The sequence below is a fragment of the Varanus komodoensis genome, unplaced genomic scaffold (genome assembly GCF_004798865.1).
Source record: "Varanus komodoensis strain SLA01 unplaced genomic scaffold, ASM479886v1 scaffold1, whole genome shotgun sequence".
NCBI lineage: Eukaryota > Metazoa > Chordata > Lepidosauria > Squamata > Varanidae > Varanus > Varanus komodoensis.
In genome coordinates, this window is record NW_025335268.1 from 89568605 (window position 1) to 89584616 (window position 16012).

Genomic DNA, 16012 nt, shown 5'->3' on the forward strand with positions numbered 1-16012 from the left:
AGATTCTGCCTGGAGAAAAGACTGTTGCTCATCAGTACCCACACAAACAAAGCCTATGGAACAAACTGTTGTACACACATGCCTGGGGAAGAAAAGTCTCTACTTTGAGGTCAGCTCCACTGTGCAGTTGACAACAGGCTAAACTCTCAGGATGGCCCATCACTGACACTGTAGACATCCCACAATACTTGCTACAGTTGCCCAAACTCCAACATTGAGCAAAGAACAACAACACCTTGTTATTATTGTTAATTCGTTTTATATTTTTAGTGTATTATATTTTAATCGATGTTTTGTGAGCCGCCCCGAGGCTTCGGCGAATGGGGCAGCATAGAAATTTTCTAAATAAATAAATAAACAAACACCTGGGGACTGTGATCTGAGCCTGCCATTTTAGCTCCCCAACTAAATTCCCACCTACTTTCACTGGCCATATTTGTTAGAATAGCACAGCAATGGAACCAGTGACCTAGGGAGGCTGTGAGCTCTCCTGCACTAGAGGCATTCAAGATGCAGCTGGACAGCCATCTGAGAGGAATGGCTTAATTTGGAGTCATTCACTGAGCAGCGGGTTGGACCTGATGGCTTCTTGGTCCCTTCCAACTCTACTGTTCTATGATTCTGTGAAAAGCAGAGATGGCTTGGGCAAATGTGATCCCTACCTATCCAGAAGTGAGAAGCACTAGCACAATACAAACCTCAGCAGTAAGTCAATTGCATTTCTTAGTAACTTCCTATACAACCCCTACTCCATTGCCCTGGCAGAAGAAAGCTCTTAGTTTAGATCAGCAGCTGATCAGAGAAAAGTGTTTTTTTCTCCCTTCTGGGCCCTGAGAATGGAGCCCTTTTTCATTGGAACAGAGTGCCTCCTATCAGATTTGGGTAGAGGCTCAGCAGTGTCCCTCTCTGGACAAAATATATTATCATTTGGGTGCCAGGTTAAGAACTTCCTCTTTTCTCAGGTATTTGGTACCATACAGTAAGGCCCTTAATCATATTTTTCTTGTAACTGATTGTTTCAAATTATGTAAATATATGCATGTCTGTCGGCATGCTGTCCAGAATTGCATTCAGATGTGTATGGTTTTTATATTATGTATAATGTATTAAATCATGTATAGTGTATTAACCTTTCTAAACCACCCATAGAACTTTGGCTGTTGGTTGATATAGAGATGTAATAGATGGACTGATTAAAAATGCTAAAAGACCCTTATTGCCGCCAGCAGATTTCCGAAGCCTGCGTAGCCGTCAGTACGGGAACCAAGAATGCCCGGTAAGTGTTCATAGGCTAGGATAACTGGAACTAGGATGGCAAGCTTGCAAGGGGAATAATAAGCATGTGTTGGAAGAGTGGGGGACCACGTAGAATCATCTCCCCACCACCCTCCAAATGGGGTACAAGCAGATAATGTTGCTTCCTCTCTCAATTTTTTTCTTTATTCATTTGCAACAATTGCATACTGCTCCATATCTAGACAGATTCCAGAGCAGTGAACAATAAATTGATGAGACTGATAAAAGAACAAGACAATGCATTAAAATGTTAAAACTGTTCCTGGTCATCAAGAAAGACTTCCCAAAACACAGATGCCTTTATCAGATGCCCCAAAACAGCACAGTATCAGAGCCTGCCTGACCTTCAGGGGGAGAGAGTGCCAGAGAAGTAGAGCTGCTAGACCAAAGGCTGTTCCCCTGGTGGACTGCAATCAGGGCAGAACCACGTGGACCACCAGGGGAACGCCCTCTGATGACCTCAGCGACCAGCCAGGTTGTTAAGGGAGAAGGCACAGTCTTTCTTGGGAATCTTGGTCACAAGTTTTTCGTGGCTTTGTACACTAGTACTTTTGAATAATAACAAATCATTGATGTTCGGGGTTTTTCAAAGGCTGAGCATTGTGTTTGTCATGTGCAGCCTTTTCCCTTAAGATATCCACCACACGTTTTCTTCCCAGATACCATGCCTGCAATAAATAACTCAGTTATGTTCTTTAAATCCCAACTAAGAGCCACCTGGATAGCAGCAAAGGGAGCCTCTATTTTCCAGTCCAAGCATATGAACATATGGCTGAGAGAGCAAGTTAACTGCCTCATTAATGAAGGCAACATCATCAAGGCAAACATTTGGGATTTACAAGCAAGTATGAAGAACATGAAAGCTGAGCTCAAAAGGTATGCATCAATAATCATGGTGTGGGGTGGATTTAGTCTTTCAGGGCACAATCCTGCACATAGAATTATAGAATCACAGAAAAGTAGCATTGGAAGGGGCCATGAAGGCCATTAGGTCCAACCCCCTGCTGTTGCAGGACTCCATGTTTAGATGAGGAAAATTTCTACAACTAACAGTATTCCCCAGCCAGCCATTCTGTGTAAATTTCTCTGTGTTTGTGCTGCTATTTTCTGTAGAGGAGAGAGGTGGAGTAGTAAGTAAATAAGGCTAGCATTGTTCATTGCAAACTTGAGGGGCACAAAGAATTTTGGATGCAAGCCTCATGCAGCTCACCCAACACAAGCTGCCTCTGAAAAGGGTTTGAAAATGTCAATGTGTACAAACTACAGCAGTTCAAACCTGGTTTAAAGACCATTGACACCTACCTCTATGCAGCTCACCTTTCCTTGGCCCCTGATTTGTTGGGCACACTTCAGAGTGCTGGTTTTAACCTTCAAAGCCCTAAATACAACCCCTAAATACCTGTCACATGGTAGGCATGCCATGAGCAGAGCCTGCTGCAGCCGGGGGTCAGACTAGATGGCCCAGGAGGACCCTTCTGACTCACTCTGTTTCTATGTTTCTATATCTTCTCCCATATGAGTGCTTGGATCATCAGGAGATGATTTCTCTGCCCTGCCTTGTGAAAGATGACCTGGTATAGGCAATTTTGTTCATGCCTCCCACCCCACTTTTGGCTTTTTAGGGACAAGCGAAGATGCTGTTGTTCAGCGGACAATTATCTTAGAGATTTCTCTGAAATAAATTTGACATTGGCATCCCTGCATTTCAGTTTTTTATCTGGTATGATTATATTGCTGTTTTGCATTCTGACTTTGCTTATCAGTTTTATTACTCAATATTGTTAGTTGTCCTGAGGGCACTATTTTTGGTCAGAAAAGTAGATAGATATATTTTCTTTAATAAACTCTTCCCGTCATCATCATCATCATCATCATCCATCATCATCATCGCAATCATCATCGCCATCATCTCCTGCACTATATATAGGATAAAGCAAGCTGAAGAGAAAATAACTTTCATAGAAAAACAGACGGAAGCAGTAAAGAAAAATCAGGAAGAGCAGAGTGTTGTGGCATCTGCAGAGGAACAGTATCTCAAAAAGCTGGTAGGCAATCCTGAAGGTAGATATTGCTGAGCTAAGGGAGGCTTTGCATGCCCCCCGCCATAAAAACAGCAGGCAGCACTAGCCAGGGATCATTTGTTTAGTCAGTCTTTCCCAGCCCGGTGCCCTCCAGGTGTGTTGAGCTCTAACTCCCATCATCCGCAGCTGGTAAGGTTTGTTGGCTGGAACGACCCTCCTGTGGAATCATCAGTCTCCAGCAATATTTGCGACAACCCAAAAACTTACTTTATTTCCATTGCATCAATACTGATAGGTGGTTGCGGCTCCTACCCTGCAGGATTTGACTCAGTATAAGTTCTGTCCTAAATCTGTTGTTGTTGTTGTTCAATCACAAAGTTGTGCCCCACTCCTTGTGACCCCATGGACAACATTCCTCCAGGTTATCCTGCCTCTACCATCCCCCAGAATACACCCAACCCCACACTCACCTCTTCAGTGACCCCATCCAGCCGCCTCAACCTCTGATGTCCCCTTCTCCTTTTGCCTCCAATCATTCCCAGCTTCAGGGTCTTTTCCAGTGAGTCCTTTCTTCTCATTAGGTGGCCAAAATATTTGAGCTTCACCTTCTAAAGAACAGTCAGGGTTGATTTCCTTTAGGACTGACTGATTTGATCTCCTTGCAGTCCGAGGGACTCTCAGGAGTCTTCTCCAACACCACAATTCAGAAGTGTCAATTCCTCGGCACTCAGCATTCCTTATGGTCCAACTCTCACAGCCATACATTGCAACTGGGAAAACCATAGCCTTGACTTTTGTATGCAGGGTGATGTCTCTGCTTTTTAGTATGCTGTCTAGATTTGCCATAGCTTTCCTCTCCAGGAGCAAGCGTCTTTTAATTTCTTTGCTACATAGTCCATGCCAAATATATCCAACCATTTGCAGCACATGCAACATACTTCATTTTTGTACAGAGAATAACTTGCACAAACTTGAAGGACAACCCTCTGAACATGCAGCTCTGTTCTTTCAAACAAGGAACTGCCCAGTGACCGATTTCAGAGCAATCATCTGAAAATGTAACCATATCATGATGCATTAACATACAGCTCTGTGCCAGGTGAAGTGTCTGATTTTCTGCACACCATCATGAAAAAGAGATTCTGTGTAGAAGGCACATTCTCACCTTATGGCATCTGCCTGCGTAAATGTTTAAGGCATGCTACTCATTTAATGAGAGTAACATTATGCAACCTGATATTGTGTAGCCATTTTGGACGACAGTTTCCATTCTAGAGAAGGTTGCACTAGAATAACTCTAACAAATGTAACATAAAATGCTGAAACATCCAGTTGAAGCAACAGCACAGGATGCTTCAGGACTTTGAATTCTGGAGGAATTTGGCAAGGGTTTTTAGTGAATTGCAGTTATCTTTTTTCCTCTTCAGGCAATCAACAGGCTAAATATATACCTCATTACATTTTATAGCGCCCGTAGCTGAAGCTCTCTGGGTGGTTCACAACATTTTAAGTTGCCCTTCCAGATTTCAACCAGGCTTGACCCTGGTTAGCTTCCAAGTTTGGGCAGGATCAAGCATTTCAGGCTATGCAGAAGCATCTCTTTCTATAGATATATAGAGAGAATGTGTATAGCTAACTGTGCTGTTCTTTTTTCCACCCACAGGAAAAGGACAATGAAAATTTGCATTTGAAAATCTTCATGCTTTCTGAGAAGGTATGTAATACAAGTTACTTGCATCTCCTGGGAGAATTTTCATTTCAGCATAGAACATGAAGCAAAAGACAGCAGGCATTTTTCAGATGGTATTACTATGATATAGTGATAATGTTCTAGAAGCCTTCTGTAAGAAGCATCTCTTACTTGGAAAGCTGCCACATGAGACAAGCTAGAGAGAACCCAGCCCAGTTACCTCTATTGATCACCATTCATTTAGAATAGGAAGGGAAAGAACAATAGAAGAGCTGTGTTGCATCAGACCAAAAGTCCATCTAGTCCAGCATTCTGTTCCCACGGTGACCTGCCACTTTCTAAGGGATCCTAAAGCATGATGTGAGTGCAGTGGCACCCCAGCCATTGATAGAAAGAGGTTTATTGCATGAGATATTGGAGGTATGATACATCACTTATGAACAATGGGCTCATAGCCTCATTGTCCATAAATTTGCCTAATGCCCTCTCAAAGCCACATACCTTAGTGGTCATCTCTACTTCTGGAATAGCAAGTTTCATTGTCTAAGTATGTGCTTTGTGAATAAGTAAGTACTTCCCTTTATCTGTCCTGAATCTCAGCTTTATTGGGTGACTCCGGGTTCTAGCCTTATGAGTACCAATTCAATTTCTCCACTCCATGCATAATGTTGTGTACGTATCATACCCTGCCTGCCTCTGAGCCCAGTGGCAGCATAGCCCTTCTTGCTACTCTCTAGCTATGCCTGTAAGTGTGGAGGGGAGCCCATGTGAGCAAGAACACCTTTGGTCCCATGAACTGTTCTGAATGTTCCTTAAGCCTAAGGTTGCCTGTTTCTGGCTTGCGTATCACTTCAGCTGTGCCTGATCTACTCATCCCATTTCCTCAACGTATGGTTTCAACAAGCCAGTTTGGTCACATGCACTAGTTGTTACACTGTGTTAGGCCAGAACAATTGCACTCAGTTTCCATTCTGAAGTAAAATGCAAATTCATAGTGGCTCATTAGTGTGTGTGTTTCCTCCTGTTGAGTGACAAAAAGCTTTTTGCAAAGCATGTACTGCAGTTGTTATTTCGCCAGTGCTTAGCTTGCTTTAGCATGAAAGTCTGTTCATGGGGCATCTGCCATTATCAAGCTGGCATGAAGCATGAATATCGCACTCATAGGCTCTCTCGTCACAGAAATCCTGGTTGCACTAGAAGCACCAAATTTTGAAAGACTGCAGCTCTTTTGCCCCAGCCTGTATTTTTTTCCAAATGCTCCCCCATGTCTACTGGAATGATTATTTGTGTCATTCAGTCCACACTTTCCCATTGACCCACTGGGAAATGGATACACATCTAAAGCTCAACAAAGCACGCCATGGCAGATCTGCAATTAAGCTCTCTGACTGTTTTTGTTTGACTAACAAACACCCCCACCATGACTTCTTCAAAAGTGAGGAATATGGTCTCTAGGAGAGGGCATTTAACCTATCTCTTCCCCGATCTTTCATCCCTGAACCACCACTCACGTTGAAGCAACGATTCATTTGCTCCATGGAGGGAAAAGACTGCTAATTGTTCAAACAAAGCAGCAGTGTACATCTATGATTGGAATCACCAGAGTTCCATTTGGCTTGGCTCCTGAAAACCATGGAAGTCACAGAATGGCGAAAGAGCCTTAGTGAGCTGACTAATGTATACTGGTGAGCTGAACGTGTGCTTTTGTGCCAAAAACTAGAGTTCAACTTTGACAACATCCAGGAAGATCAACCAGCAGAGTTACCTGCAGCTCTGCTGTCATGTCAATAAACTGAGGGTAAGTAAATCTAGAACCAGGATCAAATAAGACTTGAAATAGCATGAGGGACTTGTTCATGTGAAGAAATAATGCCTCGGAAAGTGTCCATTAAGCTTAATGTGAAATATAGTGAGAGATGGGGGGATACTCATTTAATTAGTACTTCCAAAACCAATATGTGAACTGAAAATAAGTTATCTTTCAAAATTCACATTTGCCCAAACTTAGTAATGGAGTTCTCCAGTCAAAAAATGAGTACAAAAATGTGTATACTGGGAGAAATGCACATGAAAGTCCTATATTGTTAAAGATAATATTAAGCATGCATTCTATTAGCAAAATTGCTTGTGAAATTGATAGTTATATAAGGAAAATCGCATATGAATGCACAACAAAATGCATATAATTAATACAAGCTTTTAAACAATTCTGAAAGTTCATGATGGACAGAATTTAAGACTGGAAAAACATCAAAGCTCAGGAGAAATTGAACTTAACTTTGGAAAATGGAGAAATGGGGGGAAACGGACATTGACAGATTTGTCCATATCTAAATAGAGCCTGTTTGTGATCTCAGTGGACTGAAATAGCCAGATGCAAATATTACACATCATGACCATTGACTTGAACATGTGATCTAATGTTTATGAGGAGGGACAATCCATGGGGAAATTGAAGTTTTATATATCCCTGCTTTGGTCACTTCACCTTTTCTGGTTACATGGAACTCCTTGCATAGTTCTTTGCTAAATTAGTTATTTTCTAACTTCTCTTGGACCTATTCATTAACACCTGCACTAGGTGTCAAGGTGCACTAGACTTCTCAGTTTGGTTGAATGAATTTTATTCATTTATTTACTAAAATCATTTCTATCCCATCGTTCAGGGGTAGGACTCAGGTCAGTGGTACAAGAACAAAGCACATCATCTACAACAATTTTGAATTTTAATTTTTAATTCATACTGCCAAAATACATTTTCATTTTGTATCACTGGAGAAGTGTATGTTTTACTTATGATGATAAGAATACATGAAGAGGCTTGCTGGATCAAACCAAGGATCTCTCTAGCTCAGCATTCTGTTCACATAGTGACCACTGAAGTTACTGCAAAAGATAGCTAGAGCTGGGGAAGGAATTTATGAATTTGCACTTACAAGGACGATGAGTGTGTGCATCGGTCTATATTTGGTCCATGCCCATTTTAAATGTACTCAATTTCATCATTACCATACAATTTAAAATTAAAATAAAAACCACATGAAAATCTATGCATTTTGTACATATCTTTCTGTAACAGGAGCCCAGGAGCCTGCTTGCAATCTCCTCCCAGATACCTGGGCGACTGGCAGTAGACTGACACACTGCTGCAAAAATCGGAAAGGTTCCTCTACGTTGAGTTGATGAACCAGAGAATGCTTAGAGGGAAATGCAGAGTGGATTTCTCTGTGAAGGGATGAGAAGCTCACTGCTGGTATTCCAGCGAGCTGCTGGAGTGAGCATGTGGTCAGAGACAATCCTGCTGCTTAATTCTAATTGCATGTGCTCTCCCTTCCCACAAAGGCACTGGTTTGCATGTGGTCAAGCCGACCTTCTGGTAAAAAGCCTGAGGTCTGCCTCTTCCTGCTTTAATATATGCATGTTTGCATATGATTCCTGAGCTGCAAATTACATTGCAAAATTTGGAGAAGTGTAGAATACAAATAGCTGTGTTCTGATAGGTGCATTAGTCCAGGAACTGCAAATTATATTAATGTTTCTTAAAATGCAGCCCAAACAAAATTATCCAGTGTTGTTGGTGCTGTTCCAAAATGCTCTGGGTAATTTTGTAAGGTTTTACATAAGGCTTTTAGGAATCTAACAGTTTTAAAGAAAAACTCTTTGCTATATTTTGCTGGCAGTCACACGGATTTAGGGAAACAGAGTGGATTTACTGGGAAAGAGTGCTCCATATATCCAGCTCCAAACACTATTCAGTGAAGCACATGGCATGTAATTCCAGCTTTCTTTCCAACAGAGATTTCATTTCCTTAGTAAGAAAAAGACAAGAAAAGTGGTGGGAAAACATGGAAAGGTAACAACTGGAAGAAATTATTTTCTGAATACTCTGCATCTCCCCTCAAATATTTTCTTAAATAAGCTAGGGTGGTTACACAACAAAATTCTTTTCTAAAAGTACCTGTGTCTCTAGCTAAGGCCTCACTCACATAAATAGAAGTGCAGAATTGTCCATTCCCCTTGCAAGACCACCATACCTCTTATTTTATTGAGGATTCTCCTAAAGTTGTTCTTAGTTCAATTGTCTCATGTAATGCATAGATCTATTTCTCTTGGCTATACTAGTAAGGACAAGTCTTAAATACATTTGCTTCCAAGATGCCCTAAATGATGAAATATTTTTGGTTGTTTTGCTTGCTTCTTAATTAGAGAGAGCTCCAGGAATCCAAACTTACCTGTGGGGAGGAAGATGAAGTTTTTATAAAGGTAAAAATAATTATCATAAGCATAGGACACAGTCCAGCCAGCCAACATGAAGCCAACAGGGGTCCTACTGATTTGCTCTAATTTTCCCATTGTGCTCAGCTAGGCTTAAGTCCCCTGATCCTGACTGATCTCACCAGTAGGAGAGAACATGGTGACTTGAGACAGACCCTAACCATGGCAGCACCCAACTGTGAAATCCCCACCCCACCCCCAGAGAAGTACAAGTGCCCCTCACATCACTAAGTTTTAGATGGCAATTAAAACATATCTGTTCACCTCATCTTTGGGAGTGTAATCTGGCCAGGGGCTTTTATTATTGGAGTCTGCAAATGTTGTATAATATTGCTTCTTTTAGATATATGTTTGAATGTAATTGTAAAGTTTCGTTTCATTTCTTTTCATTTTTGTGCACTGCTCTGGGCTCCCTTAGTAGGAATGGTGATGTAGAAGTGAAATGAATGAAAAATAAATCTCTATTGTAGCATCCCCTTTCTCCAAATATATTTTTTTCTTCCTTAGAGGAGGAGTAACAGAAGGTAAAGAACTATCATTGATGAAGTACTTTTTGAAGTACTCCACAAGGCTTTTCAAAGGTTCCAAAAATGCTCAGAGCACCTGATTGATTTGAGAGACAAGCACCAAGTGCTCAACCACCTTTAGTGGTTTTCATTTTGTCCACTAACATTGTCTCAGGTGGTGGACACTGAAATACGATTCTTGTCAGGGCACCTGGAATTCTTGTGACTCTACTAGCCAAGTATTGTAATTGTGCACAAGATAAATGGCACTAGATGCATGTGGCAAAATTGATCTCTATTTATTTTCCAGATGAAACACCAGATCCGGGAGCTAGAAGGCTATGTACAGGAATACCAAGTGAAAATACAGGTATCCATGTGAGAAAGCTGATCTTTAGACAGACTGAATATCAAGAGCTGCCAAATTTAGGCTGTAATTCTTAACACATTTAACACATTTGCTAGGGAATGAGTTCAGTTGAACACAGTGGGATGTATGCCTGAACAAACATACAAGGGATTCCACTGTTAAGCTGTGATGAGCCACAGTGGTGGTCCTGGATAGCTGAATTTGATACCCCCCTTTGGTACTGGTTCCCCCACTTAGGTAGTGGAAAAGGCGATTTCAAAGAAAGGGAGAGTGCCAGGCTGTGCAATGAGCATGCAAAAGACAAATCAAAATAATTCCAAATGTGAACAGTGCTTCCGCAGCTTGTATTGCCTCAGTCTAAAACTGCTTATCTTCCCTTCAGTGATATCATCACACAGCCAAATCTATTGCAGAGTCAAACCTGTCTTGCTGTAGAGCAGGATCCCTGTTAGTAGGAACCTGCCGTACTATAAAGAAAGCTCAACCCCGCCACCCACCCGCATGAGTTATGCTGCTGATTGGCACTGAGAAGAGGTATAGGAGGTGCAGGAGAATGGTTTACCTAAATGCGTGTCCAAGATAGCTATATTGCTATCTAGGCAGCTTCCATATACCGCCTGAAGTGACTGATCCTGCCTAATCTTGGAAGCTAAGCAGAGCTGGGGCTTGTTGAAGTCTGGATGGGTGACTTAATGTTGCTGACTGCCCAGAGAGCTTTGGCTTTGGGCAGTATAGAGATGATGATGATGATAATGATGAGACACACACATCATAAAAAGTCCTCCAAGGTGATCCCCTGGGCTTGGCTCCCCAGTCTCCGGTCTGCTTTGCATCTGCTAAGAATCTAATTCCCTAGTGAGCATGCCTATTGTTCACAGTGCACTCATCTAGCATCAAGCCTCGCACACTGGGCTAAAAGCACCCCCCTCACGCATCAAGTGCAGCCACTCTTTGAGCAGCCGCAACTGACTCTGAGCACTGGTTGTGGGGTCTTGCCAGGAAACCCGTTCCCTGCATCCACTGAGCAGTCAGTGTGTCTCTCTCGGGCTGCTGCACATGGTGTGGAAGAAGATTGCTAGTTGCAAAACCAGGGTCAATGAGCATTCATGGACTTCCTTTTGGTTTGAAGGCTGGACTGAACTCGAGCAAGCGTGCAAAACGTTGGAGGAGTACAAGCTGATATGGTTCATCCCAGCCTTACTCCAAAGGAACCCCATGGTTAGCTTTTTTCTTCATGGGTCCTCTGGAAAGAGTTCTGCAACATTTATTTATTTATTTAGAGTATTTGTATGCCATCCCATTGCATAGCCTCAGGACAGTTTACATAAAATAACATAAAACATAATACAAATAAAATCCAGATCCACCCTGGATTTGGAAAGGTCCATAAGCCATGAATTGCTTATTCAGTGATGAGCCTATTACTACTTCATTTTGAGCTATTCCCTTAGAACTCATGAACTTTCACATTTGCTCATGAGACATGCAAGCATGCCCATTTGAGGATTCCAAAATTTGATTTGTTCAGATTTCCTAAGCTGATTTCCTCCAAAAATCAACAGCAGCAACTTTGGTCTATGGAGGAAGCCTGCCTGGATTTGGGTGATCTGCATAAAAGCCCTGCTCCATTGCTGTTTAAGCTTTCCATTCACACACAGCAATCAGTAATCTCAAAGAAAAATTAGAATTGGGCACAAGATGAGCAACAAGCTGATATTCAGAGAATCCTGTTGCTATCAAGCATCATCCATTCACTTTCACTCTAAATCCTTATCATCACTTGCACCGACCCAAAAGCCCTTTGACTGGCACATGCTGCTCTGGACACTTCTGGCTATGATAGTGAGAAGCAGCTCACACATCCTTTCTGTAGCCAGCATGTGGTCAATATATTTAAAAAATTCCCCTAGGACTTGAGCTGTGTGAAGTAGAGACATTGCTGTGGAGCGGGAAGGAAAAATGCAGTAACTGAGGAGGGCATGCTGACTATTTTGCTTTTAGGTTCTTCAGGACAGAGAGAAAGCCCTGCAGGATGAGCTGTCAGCTGTTGCAAAAGACAAGGCTCAGTAAGACTCCTCTGTGATTCCATTTTTTCCCCCTGTAGCCAGGGTCTGGTCTTGAAGTATGTCAGATGAATTAAAGTCATGATTATTCTGCTGCTGGAGAATACTACAGAATACAGATGCTACCACAGGAAAGGGGACAGTTGAGTCAGTCCTTTATTTTATTCTGTAAGTAATCATGGAAATGGGCGATTTGTATCATTTCTTTACGCTGCATCTGAGGAGGCAGTGCCAGGGCTCGACTCAGAAGCGACCTTTATGGACCTTTACAAAATGCAAAGGCAGATTGCAGGCTGAAGGTCATCACACGCCTTGCCCAGCTTTGGACAGATGCCCTGTGCTCTGCGCCCAGGATTCATTCTTCCTCCTGAAATATATTTAAAAGGTCAAGGAAACCCGTCCTGTAGTATCTTTTATCTCTGCCACCTTATTAATCACTATAACTTCCATGAGAATATCTATAAAGTGATTTTCAATCATTCCTGGGCTTTGATCCATTATGGCAACCCTGGCTGTTAGGGATGTGTGTTCATTTAATCCACATTCAGGGATACACAATTCATAATAAATGAAATACAATAGGAAGTCTTGCCAAGAAAGAAATTGCAAAAGTGTTTTTATTTTTTTAAAAAAATCCAAAAAATATGGAAATAGGAACAAAACAGTTTCTAGTGCACATTTCTGTTAACTTTGTTGTGTATAATGTGATATATTTATTATTTTTTTATTAAAGCGTTTCTAACCTGCCCCCCACTTCTGTCTTGGGACAGCTTACAATGAAAAAACAAATAAGATAAAACAAAACAGCACAGCATCCAACGACTTAACTATATAACTTAACTTATATTTCTAGTATATTGGTATAACATCATCTCATATTGCGAAGTATGGCTCATTTTGCATACATTTGGCTGTTTTCAGCATCCAGAAACCAGAAGGACTTGTGCCTGGCCCTTGCTGGGTTTGGGAATGGGACATTCCCCTAGTACATGGAGATAAAACTAATGCAAAAAAGTAAATCTGTTAATCTGTCTGCCTGTTTGCCTTCCTTCCTTCCTTCCTTCCTTCCTTCCTTCCTTCCTTCCTTCCTTCAGATGTCAGATCAAGTTCCCAGGCAAGTTTTTGAATCTACACCCAAAGAGCTTGATGTATGAAATAGCCAGGGCTGAACTGGTCAGTAACCTTGTTTTACCCAATACAGAGAAAGCTATCTGGTCGTCCTTGTGAGCACAGATTTTTAGTTTGTGACAGAGAAGCTGATGTTGTGTTTTACATAAAATTAATGCAACTATTGTAACTGAGCCCAGCATCCCTGGACAACAGCATCTGCCCCTTGGCTACCTCTTATATTTGGATGTGAAGACAAATGGGGTTCAGTACAACAGCTTCTAGAAGAGAGAAGATTCAGTGCTTTTATAAGATGTGTGGCCAAGTGAAAGGGGCTGAAGAGCCATTGGCATCACAAACGCACCCCATTCACTAGTGGCAGTGAATTCTTTTCAATTCTAGGGACATTAGTATTCTACTATAATTCTAGTACTATTCTAGTATTAGTATTAGCAGATTGGGGGCATGCAATCCTAAATCAAGCTCTAGTTTACCAGTCTAGTGCTGTGGTCCACACTGCAGTGACTGCAGACCTCCAAATCTGGTCCATGGGTTGACTGCCTTTTCTTTCCTAGTGAAAAGGAGGATTGAAACCAGATAATATATTTGTACCTTTGGTATTTATGGAGATGTATGATGCTGGAAAACTCATTCATTTGAACACAATGCACATTTCTGACCTGACGCTCAAAGCAGGCTACTACAGGAATGCGGGTCTTCTGCTTCCACAAAACTGTTTGAAATAATTGTACAAATCGGGATGAGAATTGTGTGTCCCTAGTGCAAACTGGGGCTGTCTCATTCAATCTGAACTGTTCTTTTTGTTCTGCTTGTAGCATTTAGCATGAGAGCATCCTCCTCTCACCCCATATGCACACATTCCACCTTGAATTTTCTGACCATTAATTTCAGATTTGTGTAAAGTTCAGTCCATAAGACTGAGATGATAAAATCCATAGAATGTTCACCTATTTATCAGATTCCTCTTGCATCCCTACAATTAAAGTCGTTGAGCTTGTGCCAGTGTTCAGGAAATCCCTCCATAGCATAGATATGCAACATAAGAGATACTTAAAGTCACCAGAGACTTCAAGTCATGGCAGATGGATGCTTTCTACAGGATCAGAGAGTGTATACCTCTGAATTCCAGTTGCTGGGAAGCAAGAGCAGAGCAGGGGCAGTGAGTTCATGTTCTTTTTGGACCATGTGGGAATCCAGTGCTGAACTACACTGGCCTTTGGTTTGGTCCAGCAGGAATATTTTGTGATCTGATGATGCACTTCTTTAAAAAATGATGAATGGTCCTTGCTGCTTCCTTACCTGTTATGGTACAAATGTATGCCTGCACCACAGGAGCTAAAGCAATGGTGCAAGTTCATGCTGTGTTTGGATGGATGCCCATTTTGGTCAAAGATAAATTGCATCGTGGGTGATACTTTTCCCACCTCACTCTGGAAGTTCATGCAGAAAAGAACTTTCAACACCTCAGTAATAAAATATCTGACTTCTGTTTGTATATGCAATTATAAGTGCCAACAGCAACTATCAAATTTAATTTTACCTACAGGAAGAAAAAATGCAAAGTGGAGAAAAACCAGTGACGAAGCAGCTTTGTGGTGGTAGGTTAGTGAAGAATATTTGCTACTGATTTTCCATTGAAAAACAAACAGACCCATATACTTGGAACAGTGTAGATATTTGCAGAAATAATAACTTGCCTTGATACGCAATGACTTTTCTTTCACATGGTCTAATTATGATCTGCAGAAACTAGTTAAGTGATTTTTCCTTGGATTTTCAAAATGTTATACCAATGTTTAACTAGATATGATAACAGTTTCTGAAAATAACTGGAATCCATTAATGGGTTTTCAGTTTCATTCATGGTAGCAGAACTGTTTCAGAACATGCCAGGCTTTACCAAATGCACTCAGACCCTGGTAGCCTTCATTTGCATTCCAAAATCTGCCATGCATGCCCACCAGTTTGATGTGGTATCATGGCAACACAGTAGGTTAGGATGCCTGGAGGGGTCTACTGGAATCTAGTAGGCTCTGGGAGCAGTACCAGTTCCTGGCAACTGAAATAGATCACATTCTAGAAGTTCAGTGGAGTCCACAAGAAAGTATCCATTTTCTCCCAAACTGTTCCATGAATAGAACCCAAAAGTTCTGTCATTTTTACCAGAGAGTAAGTCAGCTGTTAAATCTAAGTTTTGGACTTCTATTTAGAGAGGAAGTAATTAAATACAGCTAACCCTCTGGAAATTGTCTCTAGAAGTCACTTCTCCCTTAGCATTCAGCAAATGCAATGAAATGGGAACCAGTAATGTAGAAAGTATGAGTGGACAAGTCCTCTTATAGGAACTTGTAAGAGGCATCTATAGAATATACATAGCAGAAAGAGATTGGTTTAGTTTTAGTTCTGTGGCTTTTCAAAATCATCATTAGTGTTACTAGACATTGAAAGTAATGCATGTGATGAATTTGTTGACAGCACATATAAGTAGCAGTGTTTGTTTCCTGTGAAGAGATATGGCAGAACTGTTCCTCAATGGCTGAGTGACAGAACTGTTCCTAAATAATTTTTAAAATTATTTTTCTTTAATATCAGAAAATTGGAAATATCAATCAATAGGTACAGGTATTTAAGTTAGACTTTTCTTTTCTTCGCTCAAAATACAT

General features: G+C 41.3%; 1 protein-coding gene across 1 annotated transcript in view; it reads left to right on the plus strand.

Annotated features, from left to right (window-relative positions):
* The first annotated feature begins 1199 nt into the window (after positions 1 to 1199).
* The window catches only part of A4GNT (alpha-1,4-N-acetylglucosaminyltransferase), a 36706-nt gene continuing 21893 nt past the window's right edge, over positions 1200 to 16012 (plus strand). Inside the window, exons 1-6 of the mRNA XM_044431153.1 lie at positions 1200 to 1276; positions 3110 to 3341; positions 4981 to 5031; positions 6728 to 6805; positions 9214 to 9270; positions 10099 to 10158. Of these exons, the coding sequence (XP_044287088.1) occupies positions 1200 to 1276; positions 3110 to 3341; positions 4981 to 5031; positions 6728 to 6805; positions 9214 to 9270; positions 10099 to 10158 (555 nt within the window). The remainder of the gene's footprint in view (positions 1277 to 3109; positions 3342 to 4980; positions 5032 to 6727; positions 6806 to 9213; positions 9271 to 10098; positions 10159 to 16012) is intronic.